Here is a 25,347-nt window from a genome sequence, read left to right on the forward strand (position 1 = left end):
ACTGAAAATGACAGGCAGCAGTGTGATTTGCAAATGGTATGACAAATCTTTCTTTTAAGTTAGTGTTTTATATATTAGTATTTTGTTTTTATGTAGAATCATAGAATGCTTTGGGTTGGAAAGGACCTCAAAGACTACCTGGCTCCAGCCCCCTGCCACGGGCAGGGACCCCTCCCACCAGCCCAGGCCGCCCCCAGCCCCAGTGCCTCACTGCCCTCATAGCAAAGAGTTTCGTCCTAATATCTAAACTAAATTTACCCTCTTTTAGTTTAAAGCCATTACTCCTTGTCTTATCACTGCACTCCCTGACAAAGAGTCCCTGCCCAGCTTCCCTGGTATGTTAAAGGGCATACAAGGAAGAGAGGGTAGATAAGGAAGAATGCAAAAATGTCTATGTTTAGAAGTAAAAAAAACCCACAACTTTGTTTAACAAATAATCTACTCTATGAAAATTAAATAGTTTTTTATGATAGTACGACTTTTTTACTTTTAAAAAGGATGATTGACGGAGTAATATTTTCTTGTAACAAATGTAACTACAATCTAAAATGTGGATTGATTAATTCTGGGTCTGGGAATCAGGGACAATCAGTGCTCCCAGACTGCATGGCTTTTTCTTGTAAATGAAGGCTAGATCCGTGGCTGTATCATCATACGCTCTTCTTTTCCTCTTTGTAGCCCAACCCAAAATGTCTTGCTGGAGGAAGCAATATCATTAGGACAGCTGGGAAACAGCTGAGTTAATGTGTCTCCTGGCCACTAGGAGCCTGGATCTTTGTGTGTGTTACCCGGCGCAGCTGAATACTTACCTTCTTCAGGGCACCCCAGCGGGAAGGAGGAAACACCATCAGCCCTGCTCAGTCTGAGTCATCTTTGAGACTGAACTCAGCAGTGCTGAATGTACGGGGTTCCCTTTCTCCCCTTCTCCCCACCAATTTGAGTTGTGATGAGCTCTTTAAGCAGCAGAGTATATGAAGTAATATAAGGTAACTGGAAAAATCACAATCACAGTATATGAGATTTGATAGCTCTCTAGAGTTTTAAACCCGGAACCTTACTTTCTCCACACTGTTTTTTTTTTCAATGTCATTTAAATGTCCTTTTAATTATTTATTTTTATTTTTAAAATTTATTTATTTATTTATTTTTTCTGGCTGACAGTGGTTCTCAGATTAGGCAGAACTTTTAGGTCATTTTTCTACTGCTTTCTTTGAAATGGTAAGTTTAGCTGGAGGAAATCTGTAGTGATAATTCCAAAAGCTGTCTTCAGGCTGATCTTCCATATTTTGTCTCTTTTTTATGTGACACAAAGCAAAGCTGAACTAAAAATAGGCTATGAGCTTTAATATAGTTAACTGCTGATTAAGCCACCGTCACACTGTGTTTTTAAGAGCAGCAATGTGCAGAATAATTTAATAGGGTTAAAAAATTAGATAAAAGCTTTTCCAATTACAAAGCTAGCATTATCTGTTAAATAAATAGCTCCCTACCTTACTCTGAGACAAGCATTGCAATTTGTTTATTTAAATTTTCATTATTAATAGGATAACATAGTTTTCTGATAGCTTTGCAATAAATTAGCCTTCAAGTCAAATACTTCTGCAGTCTCTGGAGATCGTGTCTTTTCCAGTTTAGAGACAGCTTGGGAAAGAGGTGGCTGTCATGGAGAAGAGTACTATGCAATATCAAAGCAGGAGAAACTCCAGGTGTTTTCTAGACACACATTTTGTTTTGCCTATAAATAGCAATCTACGTTTACACTTATTCTTTGCATAAAAAGCTGCTGATATTCAACAGAAAACTTTGGTACCATATTCTGTTCAGAATCAAATGTGTTTTTATACAGTACTTTTGGTGTTTTCTATCTTTTATATTGGATCTTGACAGGTATTTATATAGTGGGATTTTAATCTTTTGCCTCTGCTTAATCTCTCCATGAGAGCCTACAACCTACTTTTCTGTGACAGCGGATTTAGGTTTCTGTCTTGGTCCTGCGAAGGTGCAAGTGCTGGTAAGGTTCAGGATCTGCAGTGCCCTGGTCAACCTATCAGTGGTTATCGGTAGTTATCATCATTAAGATAATAAGTTGGTTTTAGTGAGAATGAAGTCCTTTTGGATCACAGTTATAAAGCAGCTTGGGGAGTTTTCCAATGCAAAAATCCTCATGGAAATGTACGCCATAATACTGTCCTGTGCTAGGTGGCACGGCCCAAAAGAAATGTGCCACTTGCTTTTCTAAATGGGGTTGGTGGGCTACTAAGCTGGTCTTGCTGCTGGTCCTCTCAGAGGTATGTCCTCTGAGCTTGTACAGGCTGTGTCCCCTCACATTGCCTCCTGGGACTGGCAAGTCTCTGCTCTGTGCTCTTAGACAGGGATTGTAAGGCCAGAGGGTGAGTGGAGGGGCAAGGGCTGTATCCTGGAAGCTTTACCACTGAAAGCTTTAGATACCTGCGTGGGGCAGCAAATTGAGATGCTTTTCACAATGGGTTGTGCAGCTGTATCGTTCTGCTCCGAAGGTGAGATTTTATTACAACAACGTAACTGGACAGCTGTGTTAAAGTTCCTATAATTACTTAATAAGGTTTATTCCCCCCCACTTTCTCTTGAACACAAAGTAAAGTTTCAGCAACTGCTAGCAGCGCATGCAGTTTTCAGCAAGCTGCTATTAAATCTGAGACTCCTTGACTGAGGAGAGATGTCCTCCTCTGCTGGACTGAGCAGCTCTGCAGGTTTTGCTGGACCCCAAGCGAAGGCACTTACAAAGGAAAGTTTGGCCATTCTGCCGTAATCTATGTGAGAAGAGCCCAGATTTTGCAAAACTGGTAGAGTTTGTTGTTTCTGTGTGAGTTTAGTTATGCTTTGTGTTTGTTGGTGGTACTTTTTTCTTTTCTTTTGGTGTTGTTAGCTTGTTTACATTTGCTGGCAATACAAATAACTTCTGTAAAATAGTTTTGTCTGTCTAGTTTATTCCTTACTTTGCAGTTGGGAAAAGAATGAGTGTGAGAAGCATGTGGTGTGTTCTTTGGGACTCATTTCATCCTCTGACCTTGTTCTGCACTGCTTCAAAGTGATAATACACACATTCTTAAAAACCTATATGACATTCTGTTTTAAAATAGAACTAAATACCAGTTTACAGAAAGCAGCTTCATAAATTGCTTTTGACCTTCGAGATTAAAATTCCTGTGTCTAACAACCCAAAACTTGGATGGATCTCACTTTTATGGGCCAAATGATCTGAAGTAATGTAGGCTATTATCTGTAAACCGCAAAGGCTACCAAGTATTCCAGAAGGAACGCCCCCTGAAAATATAATAGAAACATTATGTGACTGATAGATTTTACCTACATAGAAATATGTGAGGCATAAATGGCTGGAAATGGATGTAGATATGAATGCGTGATGAGAGAGAAATGTAAACTCAGAAGTAGTGAGAAGCTTTTTTTCAGTAGTTTCTGATACACATCTATACATCTGTAGGTCGATCTTTCAATTAATATTTCCTTCAGTTGGCAAATTAACAGTTGTACCTGATGGTGAAAGTTGCAAACAGCCTAGTAAAACACTGTGAATTAAGTTTAGGTGAGCCAAGATCAGATAGATAAGGAATCACACAAGATAACAAAATAAGATCGGGAAGTGTCTGTTAAGAAATGCACTGAAGCTACAGTAATGCTTGTCAGAAGGAGTAATAGGAACAGGAACGAGCACTTGTGATCTGTGTTGTTTTCAGTAGTACCTGTAAGTACCCAGGCTAATGTCAGTAATGCAGCATATTCCATGTTTTCTTCAGTCTTGGCTTCTATCTGTGATAAAGTGCAAGACGTGAGCATTAGTATCGAAAAATGGCAAAATGCACTTAAATAATCCCAAAGCAGCGAAGCAACTTTAGGAAGTCTAAAGTTCAATGTGCATCAGCTTTATACTATAGGAGTTACAGAATTCTTGACAGTAGGATTGATGCAATAGTGTAGTATATATTTATAAAAAGGAAAAAAAACCCTTTTCATCGATCTAATAGCTATAACCAGATTTTACAGAATTCTGTAGTCCGCATAGTGCAAAAGCAATTTCGATTTTCTTTAAAACTGATTTTTATTTATTTAAATGAAGGTAAGGTATTTGATTTACAGCTTCCTTTTATGCATCAACAAGAACTAAATATAATCTCTCTGGTACTTCTCTTTTGTCTTCCATCCTTTGTTTTGTTTTATATCCCATGATTTCTTCTTGTTCCTCTCTATTTCACCATCACTTCTTGTCTTCATTTCTGTCCCTTCAGTCTCAGTCTGCTTCTCCCCTGCCCTGTACTTCACTCCCTCCTTGCTGCTTATTGCCCAGTGACTGCTTTGCACGGTGACAGTCTGGCAGAGTTTGTTTTCTTGTTCTGCTGGCCAGCCCATCGTAATCATGTTTGTGAAGCACTCGCTGTCATTCAGCCACAGGTTGGAACCTTTCCTGCACCTCAGGCAAATACACATGTAAAGAAGTAACACAATTCGTGTGAAGTATTTAGTCTGGAAAGCCAAGAGAATTAAAAAAAAGGAGGGAGGAAAGTGAAGACAAGGTTACCCCTTCACTGTAACCTTGTCTCTGTCTGTTATCCTTCATTATACAACCAAAATGTGCTCCCAGTTCCATGGCTCTGGGCGATGCCTCTGCAGACAGCAGCTTAACGGGACCTTCCTTGATTTATGAGGAGTCGTTTTGCTGGCAGTTTTGAGAAGACTTCAGGAGTCCCAAGAAATTTACTTTCCAGTCAGCCCTGCCGAGCCCTGGGGGAGGATGCTTCCGTGTCTTTCCAGTTTTCTGTCATACCTGACTGGAGGATGCCCGCTTGGTACAGCTTCTGCCTACCACCAAGATCCTTTTAGGTGCTCTTGGAGGTGCTAAGGCTGTGGACGTTACTAAGGCTACTTAATTTTCTGGTGTTCTGTAGGTGGGCTTTGGGTTTTGGTAGACGTTGGTGTAGATGCTGGTGGGTGAGAACTAATTTTGTGTGCAAGCAGCCTTATTTAAAAAGTGGGGAAATAATCTTCTTTGTGTCAAATGTAATGATCAAGTAACATGGTAAACAAGGCTCCAGAATTATAAAATTGTGTTTAATTGATGATTACCGTTGAAAAATACTGTAAGAAAATATAGTTGACTTCAGAGAACTTTTTTTTGGGGGGTGGGGTGGAGTGGGGAGGGAGGAAGTGTTGTTAATCTTTACCCATTGAGCTTTGCTTAAATATTATGTGGTTTTCAACATGGACGTTACCGTAACTGAGTAACATAGCTGAGCCATGTTTTGACTTTAAATGCATGGAAGGCACTTCTGTAGCTGTAAAAGCAAGTGCTGTCTCATGGTATTTTTCCAGTAATATCCTTTGTGTGAAGGGATTAACATGTTTTTGTGGTTTGTTTTCATTTTATCACTGTGACTTTGTTTTATTCCTCCGTGCCTCAGGGTTTTTACTGAAGTGGGCTCATTGCATCTTCTGATGATAAAAATAGCTATTTTCTTGCATCTCATGGTTATTCCTTGTTTCTGATGGGATGGGAAATCATTGATTTTCTATTTGTTTTGCAGATTGGCATGAATGTCAAAGTTGCCAAGAAGGGCCGTGTTGATCCAATTATAATTAGCATATTTAAACAGATTCCTTTTTTTTTTTTTTTTTTGTCCTCGGGAATGTATGCACAGACAGAAATTTTGTTCATGTGTTACTTTTGAAAACTAAAGAATTCAGAAAGAGATCTTTGTGAAGTGACAGCATTATCTGTAAACTCAGAAAACCTCCCCATTGTAATCAGAATAATTGGAATAAACTGAACTTAATCATTAAATAAGAGGTAGATGTAGGCTCTGTTGGCTGATTCCAAGGAGAAAGAACAACTGAAGTATCCCTGGAATATAGGCTTATGCCTATACAGCAGCTATATAAAGTGCTTGAGAAACATTCAGATACACTGAGAAGTAGTATATAGAAAACAGATACTATTTGAAACGAAGTTAGGATTATTTTAGTGCACTGTGCTGCCTTTGCATCGTCTGGTCTTTATTGTTATGACCCATATATGACCAGATTAATGCTCTCTAATGTCAGTGCTGTATTGATCTGAATCTTAGGTGGTACTGAATCTAAAGTGAATTTCATTTTCAAACAATAGTAATAAAACAGACCGAAATACAAAGGCAAAAATGGAGCTGCTTTTGGTGATTCACACACAGCCCCATAGGTCCCAATTATTGGCAGAGCTCTATAGTGCGGTCCTGCCTTTGTCATCTGCAGCCGTCACACTGCTGGCTCAGCTGGTAAGAGTGGGACTTAAGGGACTTCAGGGCTTATGCTGAATTAAGGGATTGAAGTAGCCTGAAAATGCTGGTTCTGCTTGTGAATTGCAGGTACAATTAGAAGGAGCTAGTTGATGTGGTCATTTCTAGCCCCCATGCTGGGGGCCAACCAGCTGGAAAGCAGCTTGGCAGAAAAAGACCTGGGGGTCCTAGATGGCACCGAGTTGAACATGAGCCAGCCTCAGGCCCTTTTAGCAAAGGAGGCCACTGGTACCCTGCTGCTGCATGAGGAAGGCTGGGGGAGCTCATCCATGTCTCTATCTACCTGCATGGAGGTGCGGAGAGGACAGAGCCAGGCAGCTGCCAGCGGTGCCCAGGGGCAGGCCCAGGGGCAGGGCCCAGCCTGGAGCCCCTCAGGCAGCAGGTCGGGGCCTGGCACAGGCTGCCCGCAGAGGCTGGGGGGCTCCTCCTTGAGGGGCTTCCAGAGCCGCCTGGACGTGGGGCTGGGCACCAGCTGGGGGGCCCTGCTGGGGCAGGCCTGGGGCCTGAGGGACCGGGGGCCCTGCTGGTCTCAGCCAGTCTGGGATTCTGTTATTCTCTTCATTCCAGTATTGGTTCATCTGCAACTGTATTAAAGATTCCTAGTAATACACTCAGATATTGAAAACTCACGATCAGCCTAGGGAGCACCTGCTTAAAGCTACTTTATCAATATGGGGCATTATCAGCAGGTTAAAGCCCCTTCATGCTACATTATAACAGGAGAGGATTCGAGGAAAGGGTTAAAGCAGAACTGTAGCCCCTGTGCGTCAGCATCTCTAGATTGTTTATGTCTAGGATCCATCTTGCAGCAAATTCCAGAGCTGCATTCACAGTACGTGCCACCTGTGGTGACAGTGGTGGCTCAGCAGAGACTTGGGTAAGCACAGTTTCAGCAGCTGTCTTCAGTGTCTGATACACTCAGAAAGACCCGGTGAGGAAATGTACATCAAGTGTTGTCCAAACTGTAGATGAATAGAACGTTATTTCCAGAATTTTATTTAAAAAGCAGCAACAAACAGAATAAAATCTTATGTAAATGGTATACTAGCCTTGCATAGTTCTTCCTTTCAGCACAGTGCTGTGCCACCTCCGTAATCACTTCTATGTTAGGAATAAAAGTGCTTGACATATATTAATTGCTTATTTGTGGATATTATCACTCTAGATTTATAAATGAGGAACTTGATGCTCAGAAATTAATACACAAAATTCAGTATATCTACAATTGAATCGGGTTCAGAGGCAGGAATGAAAACCATGTGCTTGTATTTCTGTCCTTTTCCCTAACCATCTGGCTGGCCTTCATCTTCTGCAGTGCACTGTTTCCTGAGGCTGGAATAAAGACTTTAAGATACCGTTGAAAAGTGATTTTGTTGTTATATACTCCAAACAAGCTGAAGAGCCTTGTTCTTCAGTGTTCAAGTCTGATATGAATGCTGAGTGATACAAAGGGCTGTCAGTGAAACCATCAGGTGTTGTATTTCTTATATAAAGAACAAAAAAGATTAATGTGTAATGGCACTGTTGGTCTTAATAGTTCTGGGAGATGAGTGGTTCGCAGAAGTCCATGCTTCAAAATAACAGGGCACCTTCACAGTTAGGAAAATGTAAAGGCAGTGTTATCATAGCAAGTATTAGAATGAATGCATCTGGGATATCAAATGATTAGCGTGTAGCTGTCATCAGGGAGAGGATCTGGGATGTAACTGAATTGATGCTTTTTCTTACCGGAAACATTGCAATTGACCATGGGTCTTGCTGAAGGGTTTCTGTGTGGATTATTGGAAGAACCCCATTGTTTAAGAAAATGAGAGACACATACTTCCTTTTTCAAGAAAAAATATGCGCACTTCAACTGCAATCTTAAGCATTTTAAAATCTTTGTATGTGTAGTGCTCCAAGACATTTCCTCCTGGTAAAAAAACAAAACAAAACAAAACAAAAAAAACCGAACAAAACAGGAACACTGAACCAGATAAACTTACTTGATATTACAGCATCTTCTCTTTACATTAATATTTTGCCAGCAGCAAGCCCTGCAGATGCCAAAGGTAGCATGGGTTGAGAGGCCTGGTGTGGCTATGAATTTTATTAGAATTCTTTCTTAGGCCTGGCATCGTTCATCAGGCAAAGGAGAAGTCAACCAACTCTGGAAAGCAACAGATTCCTTAAAATCTTACTGGGACCAGTTGCATTGATCATATCATCTTTTGATTGACGAAAGTAGGTTTAATTTCAGAATTTGTAAAAACATGCTGAAAGAGATGCTGACTACATAGACATCTACTTGGTCAGTGATGTTGCAGGAGATGAATCTTGTAAGAACTAGGTTTTTAAATGAGTTTACTTTTTAAAAATGTCTTTTTAGCTAGTAACTGTATTTCTCTTTCTTATGTGTCTTGTAGTGAAGATTTCAAGGCACTTAATAAAATTGAGCAAAGTTTTGTGGCACCAGCAAAGGTAGATATATATATGAGTCTAGGATTCACGTATACTGCCTTTCTGATTTTATGTAAACAGTTTCAACTTAGTCTTTCACAGCCATCTGCCAAAGGTGCAGTTCAGTATTGCCTGTTAGAAGCAGGCTTACCTGCTTCTGGAAATTACCCAGTGAGTTGGTGGTAGAGTTGGGAATATTTGAATTTCAAATTACAGATTAATCACAAAAACAGTTTTTCTAGCCTTTACAAATAGAATTGCATCTCTAGCAGAGGAGACATAAGCAAAAACCAGATCTAAAAATAAGCAAACCAGAAGGAACTTGGACAAAATTAACTTGCTACATAAATATGTTTGTGGATTACATTTTTTCTTGTCTTTTAAGGAGGTAGTGCCTATACACTTTTCTAAGATAAGAGGTGAACTACTGGTGAATAACCTGGATAACATGTCTTTCACCTGGTCTAATTGTTCTTCATATCCTCTGCAGAGGTGAACTTTCCTAAGTAATAACTATTAAAAACAAGAATAAGACAAAATCCACTGCTTAAAAAATTCTCTTCATCTTTTAACAAAAGTGTTTGATATCATTTTTGCTTAAGATTGTCTGACACAAATAAAGCCCCAAACCTAATAAAATCAAAATTGAAATGCTGTCATATCTACAAATAGATGCACACGGCCCTTCATGCCAACTGTACATCATATGGAAAAGAAACAAACGCAAAGCCATCTGCTTATGTACAGAGTTCCTTATATCTTGTGGGAGATCAGGGAGCTTTCAAGATAAGTATTCAAAGGAAACTGACTTCACAGCTTACCATGCCAATGGCAAAAATTTGATCTCTTGCCTGGTAGTACAAACAGCATTTTTCTTTTGACATTTTTCAGAAAGGATATGGCAGAGGAAATAGAATAAATTATCTATCAGTCGCATACCGGAGAGAGACAGTGTAAAGAACAAGGAAAGGAAAATAAAACACAAAGATAGTAAAGGTTGTGGAAAGTCTTTGTTTTGGAGAACGAATGAGCGCATGCAGAATGGGTATTTTGTAGCTGATCTAATATTGCTGTGATTTGTTACAGAAAAATGTCATCTGGTCTGTGACTGATTGATGGCTCAACCCTGTTAAGATCTGAGCTGCTTCTGCCTTACCTGTGAGAATGCTACAATAGCATGTCCTTTTTTATAGCCGCATATAGAATAATAGTTGCATTTATGCCGAGGAGAAAAGAGAGACTGACGCTACATTCAGTTCTAGGTTTGAGCTGCCAGAAGCACAGGTCTGCTCAGGCTGGAGCTACTGATGGGGCCCCAGATCCAACAGGGCTGCTGGGTCATTCTGCTTGGGGAAAGCAGTTTTGCCCAAGCAATGCAGCGGTAAGGAGTCACAATTTGCAAAGAGCAGTTGACCAATGCATTTACTGAGCTAACCTAAACGTTATGTTCATGTCAGATATCTTGATATGTGCCTTTTTTTTAAAGTCTCTACAGAGTAATCCTCTGCTTTTTTCTCAGTTTGCTTCTTTGTTAATTAGTACTCTTGTGTGTTTTCTGCTCTCTGCTGAATAAAAGCTGATGATGATAGAAATACCTATTTATAGAAAAGAGCTGAACTACAAGGTATATATTACAAAAATGCTACAGAAGAACTGAGCATAAGCCAAACCTCTTTTATTGACTGTTTTTAAAAGGAAGAGCTATTGATTTTTTCCCCCAGATATTTATTGGTAAAGAACCTGGGATTTTGTTGGATCACACTTCTACTGGGAGGGCTATAATGTGTATGGAAAATGATGAGAGAAAGGGGTTGATGATATTTCATAGATATATCATCTATCAGCAGTCATGGTCATCCAGAGAGTTCCCAGATGACTGGAGAGTTGCTAACGTGACACCCATCTATAAAAAGGCTCGTAAGGAGGACCTGGGGAACTACAGGCCTGTCAGCCTGACCTCGGTGCCAGGAAAGGTGATGGAACAGGTCATCTTGACTGCAATTACGCAGCATGTGCAGGACAACCATTTCATTGTGTAACCCTGTGCCTTACTATAAACCATTCAAGTCAGGATTTGAGGATGAAGTTATTATTTTCCGATTTGGCATTTCTGTAGGACTCATCACTGCAGTATTTCTGCACTTCAGATGTTAATTGATTTCCACAACACCCCACTGAGATGGGGAATTATTATTAACCAGGGAAATGGAGCACAAGGAGATTGAGGTCAGAAGTACTGCTCAGTTTGAGTGCCAGGTTTGAGACACCTGTGACCTGGTTTATTGTTTTTCTTAGTATTCACATAAAACTTTTGAAGCAACACTCCTTCCTTTCATTGCATTGTAAGTGATTCTGCATTTCGCCATACCGAGTCCACAGCAGTAACACAGGCAGATATGTAATAAGGAAAACTCAACCAACGACTTGCAATTTTTCTTGTGGAAGCTGTATGCCTGTTTTCACATAAGAATTTAAGGGCATAAGTGGGGAAAGGATCTGTATGTTAACAACCAGCATCAAGAGGCCATGCCCTGAGAGATTTTTCTGTCTTCATTGCATTCTTCTGGCACATACCATTCGTATCCTCCAGCTCTTACAACAAAGGAAAGCAAGGCAGGAGGCACTTATACCACATAAGCCAAAATCCATCTCCAGAATAGGTGCTCTCAGGACAATCCATGAGCAGGAATCTTGTTTGAAGTGTCTAAAGTGTTCTTAATTAAAACATAATTCCTGATATATATACACAGTGATTGCCCTATATTTCTTACTTATAGCCTTAATTTTCTTTTACTGTTTATTTTAATGTAAATAGCTTTCTTTCTCTGTATTTCTATTTCAGTCTGCCTTCTGGCATCCTACGTCCACACTCAGTGGCGTCTCAATAGTGCAAAACAACAGCAGTGTCGACGAGTCAGTATATCAGTACAGTTGCTTCACAGTTGCAGAAGTTCAGCTGTTTTAAAGTGTGACGACTCAAAATAGAGAACATGTTCAGTAGGATGTCAGCTGTCATAAAGTTGACATATGAAGATAATTCTTTTCCTCAGTAGAATATTGTTTCTCTGAGTTGGCAGCGCAGAAATGATTATTAGAAGTGAGAAAGATCGTTAGAACTCTTCATGCTTTGATAGCCATCTCACCTTATCTTTTTTTTTCATAAGAAATTAACTAATCATGACTTTCAGAAGAATAAAAACCGTCTCTGAAAGCCTGAATTAGGATAAGGGTAAACTCATCTGCGGTGGTACTCCTGAGAACAGGGCTGTAAATGAATTCTGTTTGAAAAAAGGCAGAAAAATTAACAATTTTTTGTAGATAGATATATTTTAGTAGTAGTTCTACACTGATCTTCTCTCCGGACTTTTTTTTTTTTTTTAAACTCATGGTTTTGTAGTATTTCAGATGGATGTTGTCTTTAGAGAAGAAGTTCATTCTGTCTTTTATTTTAAATTTCATTTTGTGTCCATTTAGTTTCCAGTTATTTTCCCCTAGCTTTTTAGACGTGTCTGTTCTTACTGATGAATGAAGCCTCTGCTTCAGAATCCTTCCAAGTCAGTAAAAGTGAATTTGTATTTGGGCCTTTACACAGATATTTTGTGGTCCTCCCGTGGACATCTACACTGGCAGCTTTTATGTGCTCACAGTTAAGGAAAAGACAGAAGTACAGGGAAGTAAAACATCATCTGCCTGCAGGACAGGAAAAAGAAGGGTGTGGTGGACAGAGAGGCCCTCCTCTGACTTTCTTTCAAATGCCTGCATCTTTGCAAACTTGTGCGGAAGAATGAATAGGAAAATTGTTTATATGAGAAAATGTGACTTTATTATAAAGACACAAGTATAAAATAGAAGGGTTTTCCAAAGAGTGACTTGTTTACTGCCAATTGTAAGAAAAAGAGAAGGTGCTGAACCAAGATATTGATTCTTTATCATGTATATTTTTATGGGAGTTTTCATAGGTGTCTTTCACTGTTCATGCTGTGAAGCTTATAAATTTCAGGTAGTATCACGAACAGTCACCATGAACCACCTAGAAACTGGAGGAACTGAAGTTTTTTAACATCATTCTTAAGGCTAATTGAGACTGTGCCACTTGATAAAGGGTATTTTAGGCAGTGCATTACAATTACTTTGCAGTGGTCAACAGCACAGCACTGTTACAGAGGTCTGTGCTCTCACAGGAGTTTTGTTTGCTTCTGCATCTCTCAAAGACTGGGGTTGGCTTCGTTCAGAGTGCAGGTGCTGGGGTGAGTGGGACCACAGGGGTCCCCTTCTCCTTGGAGAGCATGCCTACAGCAGGATGGTCAGTCCTGGGAGGTGTTCATGGGCAGTCAGAGGGATCGGACATCAGGGATTCAGACTGTAGTGGGATTGTTCTCACAGCAGTATTTCTAGCACAGACCTGTTTCCAGACTGAAATGTGGAGCATTGATATGAGAGCACCGAGTTGCCGTCCTCGCTGTGGGTCCTGAAGTTTTGTTCGCTGCAGCAGTACCTGACCAGGTGGCCCCACATGGTATGGGAAGCTCAGCAGGTTGTTACAGCAGGCCGGGTAACTGTTCTGTGCCGGTAGGTCTTAAATGCTGCTCAAGGCAATTCCTAGGAATGTCACCAACCTGTCAGACCTGTCGGAGGGGGGAAGACTGCCATTATTTAGCTGCTCTTGTGGTTAGAAGCCAAGTAAATGAAAATACTCATTAAAAAAGTCTGCTTAGAGAGCTACTCATTATTAAACATTTATTATTATTCCTTGTTTTGTTGCATGTGATTTAGACTGCGTGGTTAGTTTCAGTCGCTAATAGTTGCGTGATGCTTAGAGATCTTGCAAGTCCTGATGATAACCTGGTGAAAGCACAAAAGCATGTTTATTTTCTCCGGCTGTAGCAGCAAGTGTAATAAAAACACCTCCTCTCTGCAAGCTTTCCTCTTCTCAGCACATAACAACATGCCTGGTATTTTACAAAATACAGATTGTGTCGTTGCCTTGTGCTAAAGATGTTACTGTCAAGCAAAGGGAGAGCAACAGTTGAGATCACTGAAAATTAGGGTGTCAGAAACAGAACATTCAGGATAGCAAAGATTCACAGAAGACATGAACTTCAGGGGGAAAGTGGGGAGAGGAAGAGGAAGACTGCTGTGTGCAACACCGGAGGATTGGGCTGGGTCCAGGGGGTGTGGAGGAAGGATGGAGCTGTGGCGTAACATGGCGAGTTGGGAACCCCAAAGGAACTGAAGACGCAGAAGGGAACAGAAGATTACTCAAAGGAGTGCTGGTAGAAAACAAGTTAATGCCACATTTGCGCTTGTTGCAACTCTAGCTATTTTCTTAGCTGCCATGGGAGTGAATGGAGGAACAAAACCACATGATTTCCTTGAGCTTAGGAAAAAAAAGAGGGTTTATGATCTTTGGAAAAGAGGGTGGGCCACTCAGGAGGACTGTAAGGATGTTGTAAGGATGTGCAGGGACAAAATTAGAAAGGCCAAAGCTCATCTGGAGCTCAATCTGGCTACTGCTGTTAAAGATAACAGAAAATGTTTTTGTAAATACATTAACACGAAAAGGAGGACTAAAGATAATCTCCATCCTTTACTGGATGCGGGGGGAAACTTAGTGACGAGAGATGAGGAAAGGCTGAGGTGCTTAATGCCTTCTTTGCCTCAGTCTTTAGCGGCAAGACCAGTTGTTCTCTAGATACCCAGTACCCTGAGCTGGTGGAAGGGGATGGGGAGCAGAGTGTGGCCCTCACAGTCCATGAGGAAATGGTTGGCGACCTGCTACAGCTCTTAGATGTACACAAGTCGATGGGGCTGGATGGGATCCACCCGAGGGTACTGAGAGAACTGGCGGAGGAGCTGGCCAAGCTGCTTTCCATCATTTATCGGCAGTCCTGGCTATCAGGGAAGGTCCCAGTCGACTGGCGGCTAGCAAATGTGATGCCCATCTACAAGAAGGGCCGGAGGGTAGACCCAGGAAACTATAGGCCTGTTAGTTTGACCTCAGTGCCAGGGAAGCTCATGGAGCAGGTTATATTGAGTGTCGTCACGCGGCACTTGCAGGGCAAGCAGGCGATCAGGCCCAGTCAGCATGGGTTTATGAAGGGCAGGTCCTGCTTGACAAACCTGATCTCCTTCTATGATAAAGTGACGTGCTTAGAGGATGAGGGAAAGGCTGTGGATGTGGTCTACCTTGATTTCAGTAAGGCTTTTGACACTGTTTCCTACAGCATTCTCCTCAAGAAACTGGCTGCTTATGGCTTGGACTGGCGTACACTTCATTGGGTTAAAAACTGTCTGGGTAGGCAGGCCCAAAGAGTCGTGGTGAATGAAGTTAAATCCAGTTGGAGGCCGGTCACTAGTGGAGTCCCCCAGGGCTCAGTACTGGGGCCAGTTCTCTTTAATATCTTTAGTGATGATCTGGATGAAGGGATCGAGTGCACCCTCAGTAAGTTTGCAGACGACACCAAGTTAGGTGCGTGTGTCGATCTGCTCGAGGGTAGGAAGGCTCTGCAGGAGGATCTGGATAGGCTGGGCCCATGGGCCGAGGCCAGTTGTATGAGGTTCAACAAGGCCAAGTGCCGGGTCCTGCACCAGGGGCACAACAACCCCAAGCAGCGCTACAGGCTGGGAGATGAGTGGCTGGAAAGCTGCCTGGCAGAGAAGGACCTGGGAGTACTGGTTGATAGTCGGCTGAATATGAGCCAGCAGTGTGCCCAGGTGGCCAAGAAGGCCAACAGCATCCTGGCTTGTATAAGAAGCAGTGTGGCCAGCAGGGCTAGGGAGGTGATTGTGCCCCTGTACTCGGCTCTGGTGAGGCCGCACCTCGAGTACTGTGTTCAGTTTTGGGCCCCTCACTCTAAGAAGGACATCAAGGCCCTGGAGCATGTTAACAGAAGGGCAACGAAGCTGGTGAGGGGTCTGGAGAACAGGTTTTACAAGGAGCAGCTGAGGGAGCTGGGGTTGTTCAGTCTGGAGAAGAGGAGGCTCAGGGGTGACCTTATTGCTCTCTATAGGTACCTTAAAGGAGGCTGTAGCAAGGTAGGGGTTGGTCTATTCTCCCACGTGCCTGGTGACAGGACAGGGGGGAATGGGCTAAAGTTGCGCCAGGGGAGGTTTAGGTTGGATAGTAGGAAGAACTTCTTTACCGAAAGGGTTGTTAGGCTGCCCAGGGAAGTGGTTGAGTCACCATCCCTGGAGGTCTTTAAAAGATGTTTAGATGTAGAGCTTAGTGATATGGTTTAGTGGAGGACTTGTTCGTGTTAGGTCAGAGGTTGGACTAGGTGATCTTGGAGGTCTCTTCCAACCTGGACGATTCTGTGATTCTGTGATTTTGATCTTTTGGGTTTTCAGGTTTCCATCTCTGGGGCAGCTGGGAGCTGCTTACTTCATGGAGTCACAGGCTTGCAGAAGGATTTGGGTTGGAAGGGACCTCAAAGATCATCTAATTCCCCCCCTGCCATGGGCAGGGGCACCTCCTGCTGGAGCAGGTTGCCAGGGGCCCCATCAGCCTGGCCTTGGGCACTTGCAGGCAACTGCCTTATTGCGCAGCGTAGGTACTCTGTAGGGCCTTTATGGGATTAGGAAACCACCTAAACCTGGGAGATTACCTGGTTGCTGACTCCAGCAGGTTAAAAACTTTTGTGGAGAGTCCTGGATTACAAACTGCAATCTGAGGGCTTCTCTATGGTAAACGGATGTATTTTGTTCTCAAGATAAAAGTGCGTATAAAGGATTTCTTTTCTAAGTCGCATGTGTGGATTCTGTTGGTTTTTCCTTTAGTATTACAAAGGTAATAAAGTAAAGCAGTGTTTGGTATTTACTGACCTAAAGGTACTATCTCCTACGGAGAGTAACTGGAACCCGAAGATAATGGATTAGCTGCTGCAGTTCCAGCTCTGACACTTTGATATCACTTCCTCATACACACAGTAGTATTTCTCAGCTCTTTTTGCAACGATTTCCAGCTTTTCATAGCAATACAGTGTTGTAAGCAATTACTTCTTTATCTACAGAAGCAGGTATGGCTAGAGATAAATTCAGTTGCCTAAACAAGGGCATTCGGTGTCATTTTAGATGTATGTGGGTATGCAGATCGTCCATGTAGAGCTTGCAGAGATGATGCAGCACTTACAGGAGACTTGTATCCTTCTGCAGTAGCAGCTGCTTATCAGGGAAGGTATTTTAGGGCTTCTAAAATGGCATTTGACACACATGTTTAGGCACCTGAACTTATCCCTAGTTGCTTGTCAATGTAAAAATGAAATTAAATGCTATTGAAGGTGTTCTAATAGCAAGGAGGATATGAGATTTACCTGAAAGTATAACATTTTCTTGTACTATTTCTGGTTTTGTTCTCTTAAAGACCTCTTAACGATGGACTTTGAACATTTCTAAGTAATAGTTCTAATTTGTAATTAACACGGTTTTTATGGTAGATTGATATACATTTATACTGATATGAATATACTTATTCATTTACTCTGAGCCTTTGAGAGACAGTCTGATTTTCTTTTTTTACTTGTAGAGAAATACAGTAAGCATATGTTCTGTAGGAAAAATGCACCTACAATTAAATAACCAGTCATTTTCTATGAGTTCTGAAGTTGAACTGCAAGCCTGGAGGGCAGAAAACATGCCACGTTGCTCTTGTTAAACTGTCAAATTATTACTGCGTTCGAAACTAGAAGCTTTTCAGTTTCTTCCCAAAGCATTTTTGGAGTATGAGTCAGTCAGTAAAGCAGTTATCTAACGTAACCACGTCGACTGCACATAGATTTTTATGTTCTGTTTGTTTAATTACACTGTTACCAAGCCAATATTTTGGGATTTTTCTCTCATTTTACAGGATTCTGCTCAAGAGAGTGTCATCACACGAGATATTCATCGTACGTTTCCAGCACATGATTATTTCAAAGATACAGAAGGAGACGGTCAGGAATCTCTATACAAAATCTGTAAGGTACAGTCAGTACTCTGAATTTTCAAGTGTTCATGTTTTGCTGTGATTGTATTTTGCCCTGCTAACCTTGTTCTGATCGAAATCACTAATCAATACAATTTTAACACTTTACTTAGATGTATGTGAAGAATAGTACTATCCTGAAGTAATTTTCGTAACTTAGCATTTTGTATCTCCTAAGATGCACGTGAGAAGCGTTGAGGCTCACGTGAGTTTTACTGACAGGCAGCTTGCTATCAGAGGGCTGTTTCAGTAGAAGAATGGTGGATCAAAACTTTTTTCTCCCTCCTGGCAGAGAGGATTTCAGAGGAAGAGAAGTCCACAGAGCAAACTTTGCAATTAGGTTAAGCAGGAATATCTCTGAGATAATTATCTAGAGAACAAGTTAGCTGACCTTTCCACAACTGATTTCTGTATATAGCTTTTCACTTACATTTTTCAGAGCACCTCTGATCAAGGAAAAGTCTAATGTTTTTCAATTTAAGTATAGGGAAGGTGAAGTACTAAGTGAACAGATTTGGCCAGGCTATACAGACAGACTTTTGTTGCTCAGGAGGGATCCAGAAGGTAGAATATTGCAGCTAGATAGGTAATTCTCTTGCTGTCAGATTTTATTGTGTTTTTGGCAGTCAGTTTTTGTTTTACATTTTTTTCTACATGTAGAAAAAATGATTGCCTCAGATAAAGACATTGCTACTGCTCTTCTTTTCCTTATTACTCTGTTTCCTCCTCCAGCTGATTTATAGACAGAAATGATGGAGTTGTCATAACAAGTAGACATAAGTGTCCTGCCTTTGGGGTGGGTATATTGATACGTATTCCTGTTCTTCAGATAAATTATATGGTGATACAGTCTGCTATTCAAACAGTAATTTGGACAACTGTTAAAAATAGCTGCTTAGGTTACATGTATTGAAGTTCGTTGTCCTAAATAATCCACATAAAAAAAATTAAAAATAAGAAAAGAAAAGAGCAGGGAGGACTTTGGACCAGTTATATTGATTTCTCACTAATCCTGGAGGGCTTTGAAAAGAAAAACTAGGATGGGTAGGTAATTATGGGCTTGTCAGTTTGCTATCAGTTAAGTGAAAAATGATGGAATGGCATTCAGCTTATCAAGAATTAAATGTGAGAAGTATATTATAATGAATGCCTGTGAGTTTATTGAAAATAGATCTTGACAAGTTAACAAAAAAAGGAAGTAAGATTTTCTTTGGTGAAGGCAATTTTATCACAATTCTGTAGAACATGTAGTCTGATGCAATGCAAAAAAAATCATAAACACTGGACTAGTTAGAATACGAATAAAATACACATTAAAGAATTAAAAACTGACTAACAGGTTGCTAAACGTAGCAGCATGGAATTAAATGTGTTTCAAACAAGGCGTCATGAAGATCTCTTGTTTATTTGATGTTCTCTTCTTAGTCACCTAAAAGAAAACAGAAAAATCATTTCTGATAAAGATTTGTAGGTGACACGGAGAAGGGAATGGTGAATAATGAAGTGTAGAAGGATGTGTATGTAGATGAAGCTTAGGTAGGAATAGAATCACTTGAGCAACTCAGTCTTTTACAGTTGCTGCAGCTGCTTTTCATTACTGTGTCCAGAATTAGACGACTACTGCTAAATTGGAAAGAATCTGTAGAAGTTCCATGCCAAGGATGAACTTGATAACATTCTTTGGAAAGAAAATCTCATTCTCATGAATGGGTAGCTCAGCTTATTTTGTTTAATAAAGAGAAGATAAAGGAAGGAATCTGTTTGAACTAGAAGTGACTTAGCAGACTTTTCTGTCTAGCAGACAGTTTCATAGAGGCAGAGATTTCCATCCTTTCTGGGTTGTCTGTAGCAAAAATGAAGAATTGTACTTGTCTCCCAAAGCCAGGGCTTTTCCTGCCCTCCGGGCCTCTACTTCTGCAGAGAAAGGAGCTGCAGATGTTGCTTCTCTCACCCTCAGGTTTCTGGAAGAGCCTAGATCAGAGTCCACCAGCATGTGCATCAGGTTGAGGACTGCTTTTCCCTCGAAACATTCTCTATCTGCAGTCAAATCACCTCTACCATTTTGCCACTCTCTATTTATATGAACAGGTTCTGCGTAGCGTCTTTGCAATCAGCTTTTAATTTACTACTCTGAGCAGCTTTGTATCATCACCAGACTTTGTTTCTATGCTATTTTTTGTGTTCTGTATGATTTGTGAATATTTTCAGCAGCATCAGACCTAGCATGTATTTCTGTAAGATTCTGCAAGAGACTTCACCTTCATTCTGTGGGCGAAAACTGACTGTTTATTCCTTCCCTTGATTTCCTATCCTTTAATCAATTATTTGAGTCTTCTTCTGTGGCAGCTGAGTTTCCTAAAAAGTCTTTGGGAAGGAATCTTGTTGAATGTCTTTTAAAAATCCCTGTATACTATACTGACTGCCTTATTCTTTTATGTACTCATTGGTTCCTTCAAAGAAGGATTTGTGAAGCATTGCTTCCTGGTATAACAGCCATATTGAATATTCAACATTGAATTATTCATAAGTTTACTGCTTTTCTTCTTGCCAGTTTCTACCTACTTGCCAGTATGGAGATGAGGCTTAACTGCAAAGTGTATTTCTAGGCAGCCCCTTTTCCTCATACTTGTACAGTTTTCTTAAATGGTGACGGCTTTGTTCTGCAAATGACCCGTCTAGGGCTGTGTCTAGCTGGACCTTGAGTTTATGATTGACTTGGTGAGTTTTAGAGGAATATTGTTAAAAACTAATTAATTTCCTTATAAAGTTGTCATTCCATTGGCTGCTTTATGTTACTGGAATAATTTCCATCAGAGGTGCTAACGCACTCACACCCTTCTTCTGACATGGCAACAGGATATTTGAAGAATGGCATAGCTGAATGAGGCTAGAAGAGGGACTACCCTCCCTCCTCAAGTGGGAAGAGGAGTAAAGAGAAGTAAAGAGCTGAAGAGCATTTTCTCCGTGCCCCACTGGAAAGAGGGATGATCTGAGCAGTCAGATAAAAAGGAAAAGCATTAAAAGCTCACTGCCTCATTTGAACGGGTCTGTCAGTTCTAGTTCCATCTCTTAGTCTCTTCTTCAGAACAGTAGGAAATCAGGAAAGATGGAAACTTCTTCAGTTGCATAACATTTATGTGACAAAGTAAAGTATCTAAAAATAAACTTTAAGGCTGACAGTGGTGATAAGGAATGAAAAGAATTCCAGATCGGAGATTTCACTTGAGGACATCTCATAAGCTAGATTTTACAGAGCAAGCATCTTCAGGAAATACTTACATTTCTTGCACACTTTCTGTTTAAATACCATGAAAATTCAAGCTATATTTAAAGAGTTCATTCGCTGTGTTACAAAGCATAACAACAGTACTCCCGACCTCCTTCTATGCTCGCATACGTAGTTAACAGCTCTATCCTTCAGGCAGTCAAGGTGTGTGGCAGAAAGCGTCCTCTTGAGTTTCGGATGGTACGCAGTGCACAATGTAACGCAAGATATGTTTTCTCTAATTTTTTGATTAAAGTAACTCCTCTTTGATAAACAACCACTGTGATGTTAATAGCAGGAACTGAATATGTTGCCGGGTAGTCAATTTGTCTAGGTTAATAATCTTACTGGACAAACTGAGAAAATTATATACAATACTTCTGTGTTTTTCTGAAAGTGGTTGAATAATTTTTCAGAGATTCAGAGTTGGTGTCAGTGTTTTCCAATGAAAAAGGCATTATGGAAAGCTATGAATCATTTGTATCATGATGTATTTTTGTTACCGAGTACTTATCTCCTTGCTTTATCAAATTCGTAGCTTTTTCTTAAACCCAGGCATACTTGCCTGGGATCAGTGTGATTTTTGGCTTGAAAAGAGACACTGCATTTCGGTAGTTGTCACAATGTCTGTTTGTTGATCCCCAGATTAGCAGAGGGAATGATAAACTGTTTTTCTAGCAAAGCTATTACTTTACTTTCTTTGCTGTGTAATTGAAATGCGAAAATGTCTTTGAATTGCTCTTTTGTGACCAGTAGCTTCTGTATCGTGCTAAGCAACAAATGATGGATTACTCTGGGCTCATCCTCCAGCATGGCAGAACTGCTGCCGAATGCCGTCCTGTCAACTGTTTTGTTGTGTTTTTTTTTTTCATTTTCACTTAGTTGCAGCACGTTCTTTCATATGATGACCTCTTTTCTGCATGCACGTGCTCTTCTACATTTCTCAATATTTTCTTAGTATCTCTTCAAGTTTACAAATGAGCAGTTTAAGTATTTGTCCCCTTTGCTTTAATTACTTGTCAGAGAGCAGATCTATTTCATTGCTGTAGCAGTCTATTGTATTTTAGAATATACATAGGAGCATAAACAGAATCTGTTAAGAATCATTTTTCATCTATTTTTAGTTGTTTATTTTATTCACTCCTGGATTGAAGAGCAATTTAGTAAATATTGTTTCTTGTTTCACGCAAAGGATTTTTAATGTTACCTTGTCTTCTTCAATTTCCATATTAATAAGGTTCCTCCTCTGTGCATCTGTGCTTAGCGAGGAAGCAGCAGTACTGTTCCTGCATATGGATTTTCTGCTGAGACTGTACTAGTAAAAAGGTCAGGGTTGTGAATCTCAAGTGCTGGAAATGGTGTAAAGACTTTATTGTGTTCAGGGGCTTGCCCGAGTGAGCGCGAACCCTTCTTTGTTCCCCGGGCCTTTGCTAGGCCTGTAGTTCTGGATGAGGTATAGTGTGTATTGTACAGCTGCCCCTCGGGGACACTCAATAAATGAGTAAATAATTTTGAAAAATGCACTTTTCAGGTAACATGGAAATTCTCTGTAGAATGGGACAGTCATAGGTATATCCCTACTTTCAGACTGTTGGCCCTGTAATAAATTCAGATGTGGAGCCTTACATTCTACTATTAGGTGTGGCATTTTAAATTGCGCTCTCACTGACACACTGACAGCCTGTTCTTGAGGCACCGTGCAGGTTTTTAACTCTACTGAGATGGACTTCAGCACAGAGTCATTTCTGTGTCAAACACCGAGAAGATGCCCTGGATCATTTCTGTCGTTTTGGTAGTGACACAGAGATAAGTCATGGGAGCAAATCAGGCTTATAATTCTAACAATTTTGCATTCCTGTTACATTTTCTTACCCTTTTTTTTTTTTTCCTGGGACAGAGATATCTAGTATGGCTGTTAACAAGCAGCTTGCCAGTTCGCCTGTCACTATTTCAGAGAAGCGAGAGTTCCCTGTGCCAGAAAACTTTACTACTGACAAGAGAGACACCGGTACTGCAGATGAGGAATGGAGATCTGTAGGGCCTCTGCTTGTACCTTTTCCACGGCATTGCTGTGAAGCGTGTGTGTATGGGTGGGGGGGATGAAAGCTCTGGCAAATAAGAGAAAGATCTTTTTATGAGGCAGGCACTATAGAAATTTTTTTCATGAGATCTGTTTAATTTCTGATGTAATTGTAATTAATGTAATTGAGTTACTATGGTAAAGGCAAATTGGCAGTGTGACTGTAAGCTGATACTTACTAGTTAGTGTTTTGCATTTTGCTGCTATTTCAAGTACATATGAACCTTCAGCAAGTATAAGCAATCCTTTCCGTGCTTATGAGGACACAAAATGGTGAAAAAAGTTCAGTCTGGAATGCAAGATGTGCTCCTTACTCTTCCTTTTCTCAAACTGTTAGGACCGTTACATACTAGTTGCAGAAATCCCAAAGCTGAGTTACTACATTCAGATCAGCAACCTTTCCTTTTTCAGCGGTACATACCTGGAATTTTTGTATCCATGGAAGATTCTGATCTAGGAAGATTTCCCTCCAATAATTATTTTAAAGAAGAATTTCTATCCATCTCTGGATTCTTCAACCACTTTCCCAATATGCATGTGGTTAAAAATAAATAAATTAAAAAAAAAATCAGTCCCAGAAATAAGTCTACTTCTGTGATTCTCTACCACGGACTTATTTTGATGAGACTCTTTTGCTTCCAAACTGTTCACTTTCTGAGGATGCGTTAATAACTGCACACTTCAGCTCTGCATAAGACAGACAGTTATTAAAAAGACACTAATTCTGTAGATGAGGTCTTTGTTAAGTTAAAAGGAATTAAAGTAGGCTTTGAGACAGAATTGTTATTAAGTCTCAATTGTGAGAAAGAGAGTATTTCAGATCTCGGTTAATTGATGCATTGTGATTAGAGGTTCCTGAAGAGCTTAAGAAAATAACAACTGAAAGTTTACTACATCGTCAAAGCTTGTCGTGGGAAAAATCCCATTCTCTTGAAATTACAAAGTAAACAGTGACTTCAGTGGAAGTAGGAGGTTTGGGATTTTGCTTTGTTTTCATGTTTCATACAGAAAAACAGAGTTAATGCTCCTAAATCCCTTGAAAAGATAAATCTTAATTCATCTCAGATCTTTTATCAAGAACTTAATATTATTGAGGTGTCTGTAGGCAGCATCCTTATTTTTGAGGGTATTTTGGTTAATTACATCACACTTCAGCAATAACAAGTCCCATAGGTTATTTAAAACTTAAAAAAAATAAAAAAAATTGGAGATATAATATGCATAAAGCTTCAAAAATGTATTTGCTTGGGGCAAATAAAATGAAACCATGTAGATTCTACAGACTGTTTTTTTTTATAAAAATCTTTTGCTTTGACTTAACAGCAGAATCTTTTTCAGTTTGATCTAATTCTTATGTTCAGATCTAAGTATCTTGTAACAGCTGCTTCTGAAGATGAGATTGTGGGAAGGGGCCTAGTGGAAATTAATTAAAAAACAAAACAAAACAAAACAAAAACCAGGCAGATCCAACAGTTAATACATATATATATATTTTCTTTAATAGTTCATGGTTTCTTCCAAGATATGTTAGAAATGTTCCAAGATATGTCCCTTTTACTGGACCTCTCAGATGTTTTTCTCTTATGTCCTATGTATATATGTGTCCACTAATTAATTTGTAATTTTTATAAACCAAATTATCTAAAACTACTGGTTTGTAGCTCCACGGATTTCCTCTTTTTACAAATGTCTCCCGTTTGTTGTCTATTCTTCTGATTAAATAAGCCAATTAATGGTTTACCAGTTTATTTTCCTTTGAAACTTTGTGTCCATACTGTCTGTTCTTAATATTTTTTTTTTGTATTTTTTGTTCATTTTAATTTATAATCTCTTTCTGAGACTCAGTTGGATACAGACCCTTCAACGCGTCCCCTGTTAGAAGTGGTTCCAGCAGGATGACAACCTCAGTGATTATTCTGCAATAAAACAGACACAAGGAAAGTTCCTGTGGGTTTTGTGCTGGAGTTAAAATACAACTTTTGTACATTCATCATATATTTTCCAAGATGAAGCTTTGCCTTCCTGCTCTGGATGTGTTTGAAAATTGATTTATTATGAGTCTTATTGTGATCAGGAAGTTGGTCATGAGAAAGTTCTTTGGTCTTCCTTTATGCTTTTATGCTTAAAATGCAGAGTGAGGCTTTTTGTTTGTTTGTTTCCCCCTGCTTTTCCCCCATTTTCTATCTTTTGCCACAATTTCATTTTGTTTCACAATCTCCAAGACATATCTTTTTCTTTTTGACAGCTTTCTTTACCTTACTTTTTGTCTATGCTAGCTGTG

At 40.1% G+C, this 25,347-nt stretch overlaps 1 protein-coding gene across 9 annotated transcripts in view; it reads left to right on the top strand.

The window, feature by feature from the left end:
* The window catches only part of RABGAP1L (RAB GTPase activating protein 1 like), a 253,556-nt gene that overhangs the window by 121,389 nt on the left and 106,820 nt on the right, over positions 1-25,347 (top strand). For all 9 annotated transcript variants that reach the window (XM_080601910.1, XM_080601914.1, XM_080601913.1 and 6 more), the window contains one exon: positions 17,605-17,718. In XM_080601910.1, coding sequence (XP_080458036.1) covers positions 17,605-17,718 — 114 coding nt within the window. The remainder of the gene's footprint in view (positions 1-17,604; positions 17,719-25,347) is intronic.

Source organism: Anser brachyrhynchus (genome assembly GCF_964034855.1).
Source record: "Anser brachyrhynchus genome assembly, chromosome: 8".
Taxonomy (NCBI): Eukaryota; Metazoa; Chordata; class Aves; order Anseriformes; family Anatidae; genus Anser; species Anser brachyrhynchus.